The 8,969-nt window shown below is 31.1% G+C and overlaps 2 protein-coding genes across 2 annotated transcripts; both read right to left on the bottom strand.

The window, feature by feature from the left end:
* Positions 1 to 857: 857 nt before the first annotated feature.
* Positions 858 to 4,835, bottom strand: LOC126660321 (2-oxoglutarate-dependent dioxygenase 19-like). The gene is made up of 4 exons (XM_050353748.2): positions 4,509 to 4,835; positions 4,198 to 4,433; positions 2,469 to 2,796; positions 858 to 1,615 (listed from the first exon to the last, which is right to left on the bottom strand). The coding sequence occupies exons 1-4, from the start codon at positions 4,722 to 4,724 to the stop codon at positions 1,370 to 1,372; spliced, it is 1,026 nt and encodes a 341-aa protein (XP_050209705.1). The 5' UTR covers positions 4,725 to 4,835; the 3' UTR covers positions 858 to 1,369.
* Positions 4,836 to 6,886: 2,051 nt separating this feature from the next.
* Positions 6,887 to 8,525, bottom strand: LOC126659587 (RING-H2 finger protein ATL54-like). The gene has a single exon (XM_050352883.2). It carries the CDS (start codon positions 8,355 to 8,357, stop codon positions 7,254 to 7,256), a length of 1,104 nt encoding a protein of 367 aa, XP_050208840.1. The 5' UTR covers positions 8,358 to 8,525; the 3' UTR covers positions 6,887 to 7,253.
* Between the last annotated feature and the right edge of the window lie 444 nt (positions 8,526 to 8,969).

The following is an 8,969-nucleotide window of genomic DNA, read 5'->3' on the forward strand; positions in this document are numbered from 1 at the left end:
GTATAAGGTAAAATTATTTTTATATTTATATTTTTATCCAAATTGATAAAAACAATATCCATAAAATTGATAAAATATTTTTTTTATCCGCAATTTTGACCATTTTATTAAATATATTTTTAACAAATAATTTGGACATTTTAATCTGTCAATTTTATAAATTACAATAAATATATCAAACTCTCTTTTTAAACTTGTTTTCGAACACTTTTTTTTACATAAGAAATAATCTTCCATGAATATATAAGTAGTTACAAGTGTAAAATTTAAAACAAGTATTATTATTTCTAATAACCTAACATAAAACAAGATGTAAAGTCTTATTCGCAGATCGCCTATAAAACAAAAATCACATAACTGTTTTGTCATTATAAAATTTAATTCTTCACTATCTAACTCAAGACTACCAACCGTTATTCTTCATAAAAAAACAAATAAACAAACCTTTCATAAAAAAAAGGACAATAAATTTTTATAAGGAAAGACAATCACCATCATAAAAAAATATTAAAACAAAATTAATATGATATTTAACCGATTTTATCTTCAGTTTTGAACGGTTTTGATCTATCTTTGATTCTTGATTCATATATATATATAAGATTGATGTGCTTCATCGATAAATTTCCCAACAAACACAAAAAAGATGAAAAGGAGTTAGCTATTTACTTTATTCTATATAAATAAAGCAATAAAAAAAGAAATAGTTACCGTTAATTATAAAAATATAGCATTGATGGCAGCCGAAAGACAAAAAGAAATATATGACGGTTAGGGTTTTTTATTTGAGAAGAAAAACAAGCGAAGATTAATCTTTTTAAGCCTGCACGGCTTTCTAATTGAAATAAAAGATCATATGTGCAAAATAATTATTTATAAAATCTAAAAGAAATCATACTTGTACATAATTACCTCAATTTACAAATACCCATTGTTTTATAATGGCTATACAAACGACTTATTAAAGTAGGGTAATAAGCTAATTATAAAAAAAAATGCTAAATGTCGTAAAAAGGTCAAATCTTTCACAAAAATTTCACAAAAGTCTTAACCTTTCAATTTTGTCGATTTGACCAAAAACTGATTATTTGGTTTCACAAAAGTCCTGACCTTTCAATTTTGTCGATTTTGGCCAAAAATGGATTATTTGGTTTCACAAAAGTCCTGACCTTTCAATATATGTGCATGCCACGTAGGCGCCACATAGGCAAAATTGAAAACAAATTGAGAGTTGTCCACAATTGAAACCAAATAATATGTTTTTGGCCAAAATCGACAAAATTAAAAGGTCAGAATTTTTGTAGAACTTTTATGAAAGATTTGGTCTTTTACGACATTTGGCCAAAAAAAAAGTATGGTAATAAGCTGCTCAAATTCGAACTCTATCCAAGTTGGTTTTTCCATCAAGATTGCTACTTTGCTGAAGTTCCAAATATTCTTTATATTTTATGCCAATAAATGCTGCTGCTTTCCCCTCAATTTCTAGTAAGTTTTGTGCTGGTCTAACTACTGTTTCCAGCGACGGACCTTGAACTGTGGCTATGGATATTCTTGTAGCTTTCTTGTTCACTACTGCTCGGTGTAGGACACTCTTGTATTTCCCGTTGCTCAAAATCTAGCCAACAAAAAAAGACTATCAGAAATGAATTCCAACACTCAAACTAGTTAATTAGAGCCTAATTAATAAAAATCTCAAAAAATTTATATTTCTAAATCACGTTCTAATTAATTTTAACGTGAATTATCATATTTTTGCAATTCGAAACACACAGTTTTCCGTTAAAAAATGGTTTTATGAACACCAGAACAAATACAGTTGCGATGCCAACATCAACATTCTTTTGATAAAAAATATTACTCGGTGTTTTTTAATTGCTAAGATTCAAAAGTTGGTGTGCGGCATTTCCAAAATCGGAAAATCGTGTTAAATTAGGTCTAATGGTGAAAAAAAAGCTAAATCTTTACGAATTGTTAAAATCTAAAACAAACCTTTTAATTTTCATAATAATAGTCAAATTGCATTTTTCTTGTTGCAATAATAGCTAAATTGGTGGCCAAACTTGTTGTTTTTAATTAAAATATTAGTCTATTATTATTTTTTGATGAATAATATATTAAAAGTCACAAGAAGTGGAAAAAAAACTCAAAAATTCTCATACAAAATGTGCAATTTGGCTATTATTGCAACAAACAAATGCAATTTGGCTATTAATGCAAAAATTAAAAGATTTGGTTTTAATTGCAAAAAGTCGTAAAAGTTTGGCTTTTTTCGCCAAGCCGTAAAATTACAAATTACGTTTAAGTTTGGAGTTTTAGAGCAATTAAACCTTCTAAAAACTCATTTTCTTATATTCTAGCTCCATATAACTCATGAATCACCCTTATATTCAGTGATGTAATACCTAAAAGTCATAGAAAAATAACAAATTGAAAACTAAAAATTAGGAAGGCAAGATCAAGAAATGAACCTCAAGATGATCTCCAATGTTAACCAGAAAGGAATTATGTAAACCATTGACATTAACCCACTCCCCTTTGTGTTGCACTTGAAGTCCACTGATTCCATTATGTATCAGAAATGTTAAGAGGCCGTGATCTGAATGAGGTGGCATTCCCATTGCAAGTTCAGGCTGTGGACATGGTGGATAATAGTTTGCTGCAATCACTTGTAGACCTTCTTCCAAATTCACTGCTTTTTCTATGTAATTTGCTTCCAATCCTAAGCTCTCTGATATCCCTTTTAGCAATTCTCTTCCTATTTCTCTAACTCTTTTGGAGTACTCTAATGATGTCTCACTGCGTCGATATAATCAAACCGTAAGAATTATTTCATGCTCGAGGTCAAGTTAAGTTCGAACTCGAGTTTGTATGTGTTATAGAAGGTCAAACTCAAGTTAAGATTGAACTCGAATGTGTGTATACGAGTACTTATGTGTTATAAAAAAACAATTTCAAGCTTAAACTGAAATGTGTTATACAAGCTCGAGTAGGCTACAAACGCGTATTCGAACTTGTTTACATCCAAACTACGTAAGCTCGATTCGAGTAAGCTTGAGCTCAGTAAAAAAAATTAAGATTAACATATATGATGCATTTTGAAAAAATAAATCTATAAAATGTACAACTCAACCAATTAATTAATATGATATACACTTAGGGGCCGTTTGGTTCAAGGTTGGGAATCGGAATCGGAATGGGAATCGGAATGAGAAGGAATGGGAATGATTGTTTTCATTTTTTGTTTGGTTCAAAATTAGTATGGAAATGAGAATGAGAAAAGTTTAATAAAAAAATTATTTATTATTTATTAAAAATACTTTTTTTTAGTTTTAAAATATTTTTTATATAAAAAAATAAAATTTTAACAAAAAGATTTTAATTTTTTTTAAAAAAATTTAAAAATTATTTAAGAAAAATTAAAAAAAAATATTTTAAAAAAAAATATTTTGAGAAAAATTAAAAAAATTATTTTGGAAAAATTAAAAAACTTATTTTTAAAAAATAAAAAAAATTATTTTAAAGAAATTTAAAAATTATTTTAAAAAAAAAATAAAAATTTATTTTAAAAAAATTAAAATATTTTTTTAAAATATTAAAAAAGTTTTTTTTATTATTTTAAGTATGTTTTTTAAAATAAATATTTAAAAATAGTTTTTTTAATAATTATATATTTATTATTTATTATTAAAATATTTTGTCAAATTTTGATTCTCATTCCCAAAAGTCCATTCGCATTCGCATGGGGTAGGAGGGGAATGGGTGATTCCCATTGAAAGGGTAATCACGTTTCCATTCCCTAGTATAATTTGACAAAACAAACACAAACAATGAGAATCATTCCAGTTCCCATTCCCCTCTTTTTGTGGCGAACCAAACGGCCCCTTAAATCTAGAGGTATAAAAAGCTATAGCAAGAAATAGATTATTATTTTCTACATGTATGAAAATCATTTAGACTTGTTTAGACTCTCGAGTCTTTTTATTTTATATTCGAGCTCGATTCGAGATTAAACTCGAATAGCTCTAGCTCGAACTCGATTTAAAATTCTTCAAGTCGAACTTGAAAAATGCGTAGCTCAATCCTTTTACACCTCTGCCTAAAGCAATTACATCGCACAAAAACTTAATTGAGTTCTATACTTTGGCATATTGTTTTTTTTTTAATTATGCAAATACTCGTTGGTTTATAATTAATTACCTGAAGCCATCAGGTTTATTAGGAGAATGAAACTGAGGATGTGAAATAATCTTGAGAAAATCCTTCCAAAACAAAACCTTATCAACAGAAGCATTAAAGCTAGTCCCACATCTTATTGGATCCAATACATTTTTTCCTCTAAATTCTTCCTTCTCCTCTTCAGAAAGATCAAAAAATCCTCTACAAACATCAATCATACTTCTCATCAACCTCTCCGCCACTCCATGATTGATCACCTGATGATCAAAATAAACTATCAACGCCGAGATAAAGCGAAAAAAATTTAAAATATAGGAAGTTGATTATTATACCAAGAAGAATCCCCAGTCCTGACAGGCTTTGCCAAGCTCATGAATGATTTTGGACCGTTGATCGGGGGAATTCGAAGTAAGAAGAGCGAAATCAATGATTGGAAGTGATTCATCGGATTCTGATACGACTTCATCGGAAGGATTTGGAGGGAAGGTGTATGAGGAAGGAATAGAAGTAAGAGCAGATGATTCAGATATTATTTTGATGCTTGTCATTTTTTTGATTCAGTAGTGAAGCTATTTTCAACCATGGAAATAGAGAATGAATTGGATAATTATTGGATAGAAGCAATCAATGATTGATATTTAGCAAAATATATATTTGGGTCCTTGCAGGCTTGCACTATTATAACGTTGCGTGGAGTACACTTACTTCACTTCCGTGATGGAGGAACCTAATGTTTATAAAATTAAAAGTGTATGGGCTCGATAATGATAAACAAAAAAATATGAAACCAATTCGAAAAATGTAATAGTACAAGGATCTAAATATGCATTTTACTTTGATGTTTTGTAGAATTTCTATTGGTTTTATGGAATTGGACAAAAGTTTTTGTAGTTTTCTTTAAAAGGACGTGGCTTACTTGATTTCTTTTAAATAAGCTTTCGGATTTAAATTTTGTGAATGAGGAAAATATACATTAGAATAGATTTACTATTTAATGGATCCACTTGATGAAATTCGGATTAGTCGGTGTATAAAATGATTTCGGATACTAAAATAAGAATTCTTCGTTTATTAAAATAATTAAAACTAATCACTAAAGTGATCGGTCCATCGCCATTATAAATTCATTATATTTCTTTTATTTTAGTAACGCATTGATCTGCCAAATGTTTGGAAGGTGAAGTTATAAGTTGCATAGCTAGATCTTGGCAATTTTAAAATTTCATGAGGTTAAACAATTTTCGTGAAAATCCAAGGAAATCTGTTGAATGATGATTTGATTGTTGACGGCCAAACTATTTGGCATCTTTTGTTCGTTACCTCTTAAGGAAAATTTAACAGCAATGCCTAAGTATTTATTTAGTAGGAAAATGTTATACGACATTCGAACAAATACCTTATCATTTAGACGACATACGAAAAGTTATACATTTATTCTTGAAGCAAAAGATATACATTGATTCTTAAACCAAACGATAGTACAAATTTTAGTTTAAATATTTTGTCCATCGCAATAAGAAGTAAGCATATGTAGAAATTTAGAGTGGTGTTCTAAACTAATAGCTTAGAACATTCAATATTTTCGATCACGAGGCATTATCACCTGTCTGCCTATACAAATAAATCAAGTTACCATTTTATCAAATTAAACTAATTTATGGCCAATAACAATTCTATTTTCGGAACCTTATCACTCGGACTATAGAATTTTAGTTCATATTTGTTTTCAGCTCGCGGTCTGCTCAATTTACTGTTTACTTATAAAGTTTAAAATTACATCAAATATATGTTCTTTTAATAATTAATTCTATTTTTTCTTTTTTGATAATTGGGAAAGGGGAGCGCTTGTGGGAGGAAACGAACCCACGACCTAGCAGTTTGCTGTCTAGCGCTTATACCATTTGAGCTACAGCTCTATTTTGTTGTTGCTGAACATTTGTGATATATTTTTGTGTGTTATTCACATAATTATTAATCCATCAAAATTCAAGTATACATCGCAGGATAAGAGGCCTCGAGAAGAGGAATGTTTATTGGATCTAAATCAAAATGTTTTCCTATAAACAATTTAGGAATTTTTTAACACTTGTTTTGCTTTTAGAGAATATACTCTTTTTCTCTATTTGAACACTTCCGTATTTTGTAATCGAATTTTGTATCTATCCTTTTTATTAAATTTATTCCGTAACGAGAAAATGGTGTATACGCTAAGAGAGTGTCAACCTAGTTGAGATGTATAGGTATAATTTTTTATCTTCCAACTCCAATTTTTTATTAAACAAAAACCTGTTTGATCTTGAACTAACACACTTGAGTTCAAACTAAAACAAAAAATTATATACTCTTGATCTATTTACACCCCTAGATTGAATGAAAAATATAAGCTTTTTACTATAGTTTACTCCAATATCTAAAAAGAAAATTTATGCATACATATTTTTAAAATATGGTTTTCATTTTATCACATTTTAACAATTAAAGAAAGGTTCATGAAGCCATCTATTTAAATGTAAAATACATTAAATTTTCATGATACAAAACCAATTAGATATAACTCGATCATGGTATATTATATGTTAGACATTGAAATTTCATGAAAAAGTTAATCAGTTGGAATATTCCTACTCTTCATTAGTAATGCATTTCATAGGACAAATAAGAAAATAATAAAAAGCAGCAAAATTCTACTATGGATTATGGAGATATAACATAGCAGCAAAATTACTAGCAAGAATAAATCTTTTACTTACAATTGCATGGTATTGTAATAAGTACAACACTAATAGATCGTTATATGATTATGTGTTTATTATTAATACAGGTTGTAGTATAAAAATCTCTCAACTTGTAGAGAGGTTTCTAAACAATTCAGTATGCAGATTTCTCCTATGTAGCACGGAAACAGAAACACCAAAACGGAAAACACCAAAACCATATTTATATTTTAGAGTATAGTTTATAAGTATATGCTTCGGCATTTCAGAAGCATTTTCGTTTCAACGGAAACAAAACGCGTAATATGAGATTCAAAAAGTTTCCGTGCAACATACATACGATATCTCACAAACAACAGGATATCACAATGGAAGAACAGAGTTGCTATTTCTGCCATACCTTGACAAGAACAATTTTCCACCACAAGAAAATGATCTCCTTAAAGAACTTGGTCCAATTTGTAATGATCTTCCAAATGAAGAGCTAGCCATGAATTTAAACAAACCTTGATTACTACTACTACTACCAGCACCAGCTGATCTTTTAGAAACAATTTCCAAATTTGATTCCAATTCACAATCTTTCACCAACTCTGTTCTTGAATTCCTATCAGACTCACAAACATTAGCAAGAGCTTGACTAATCTTAAAAGCAGACAAAGAATCCAAAGAAACTGATCTTCTCAATGGCTGATCAATCATCACACCATCCCCACCCTCCATTTCACTTTCGCCATCTCCTTCCTCCATAACAACAACAACTTCCCCCTCGGAACCCCCATCATCCTCGGGAACTCCGATCGGACTCTCCCGCTCAACGCTTCCGCTCCGTTCAGACGTGGAGGCCGAACTCGAAACGATCGGAGCGCGACACAACGGGCAATTGGTATGAGATCTAAGCCAAGTATCAATACAAGGAATATGAAAAGCATGGCTACACTTAGGCAACAATCTAAGACTCTCATCATCTTGAAACTCGCTCAAACAAACAGAGCACTCTGTTCCATCAACAAGACCATCACTTTTTTTGAACTTAAAAACAGAAATAGAATCAATAACAGATCTTTCTAAACCAATAGTATTTATATACCAAATTGGATGATCAAGAACAGGACCATGATCCTCATCAAGAAACTCTTCACGGGTGGTCGTCTCATCTCTTTGATCCAACGGCTGTAATGATGATCTTGGTCTGATTCTTGTCCTGGAATAGTAGAATCTGTAGTATATAGCGTAGCAAAACACAAGAATAAAAACTGAAGCTAATACTAAACCGGCGATCAACGGTTTGCTAAGGGTTTTGTGGTAGGGAGGAGGACAATCGACATAGCAAAACTTGACACAAGGGGATTTGCAAATACTTTCATAGTTTAATGCATCGCACCTTGCTGAACATGCAACTGATCCTGTGAAGGATGTGTTAGAGGATGAATCATCATCCAAATATTTTCTGAATTGAAAACTCATGAAGATTTAAGGTTAAAGATTGAAGATTTGGATTGGAAAAGAGATGAGAAGATGAAGAAACAAAGAGATGCTAAGTCAAAAGTTTTGGTAGTTGAAAAGTGAGGAGGGTTTGGTGACTTTCTAAGTAGCTGCTCTGATTTGAAAAATGAGACTAGAGAGGTAAAAGTTGGAGAATTTAGTAATTTACTATTAAATTTTGTGGTTTTGGTTTGTTTGATTATGCTTCGGTTCATTTGACTTTTGGTTTTTGGATTAAATATTTCATGGTGGCTTAGATTGAGCGGGCCTGGCCTCTAGTTGCTGAGCAGAGTCCAGCCTCTTATAATTTTTTATATAGAGAAAATTACAGGTGGTCGGTGGCCGGAGGCCGGAGGTGGTGGTCGGAGGCGGCTAGCAGGCACCGCCCTTAGGGAGCACCAGTCGTTGTTGGCTGGCGGTTTCCACCAATGACTGTCGGTGAGGGGTGGTGGTGGCTAGAAGCTGACTGGAGGCGGCTGGCCGGAAATTGTGGGTGGTCGGTTTGGGTTGATTTAAAGTAGTTGGGTTGTGTTTAGGGTTGTTTTAGGATGGGTGAGTGTTTTATGTAAAAGTATTTAAATTTTTAGGTAGGAA

This window comes from Mercurialis annua, linkage group LG8, assembly GCF_937616625.2.
Source record: "Mercurialis annua linkage group LG8, ddMerAnnu1.2, whole genome shotgun sequence".
In the NCBI taxonomy this organism is placed as follows: Eukaryota; Viridiplantae; Streptophyta; class Magnoliopsida; order Malpighiales; family Euphorbiaceae; genus Mercurialis; species Mercurialis annua.

Coding starts and splice junctions, on each gene's coding strand:
- LOC126660321 (XM_050353748.2), bottom strand. CDS start 4,724: ATGACAAGCATCAAAATAATATCTGAATCATCTGCTCTTACTTCTATT. Junction 4,434..4,508: donor AGGACTGGGGATTCTTCTTG/GTATAATAATCA, acceptor TTTGATCATCAG/GTGATCAATCATGGAGTGGC. Junction 1,616..2,468: donor ACATTGGAGATCATCTTGAG/GTTCATTTCTTG, acceptor TTTGTTGGCTAG/ATTTTGAGCAACGGGAAATA.
- LOC126659587 (XM_050352883.2), bottom strand. CDS start 8,357: ATGAGTTTTCAATTCAGAAAATATTTGGATGATGATTCATCCTCTAAC.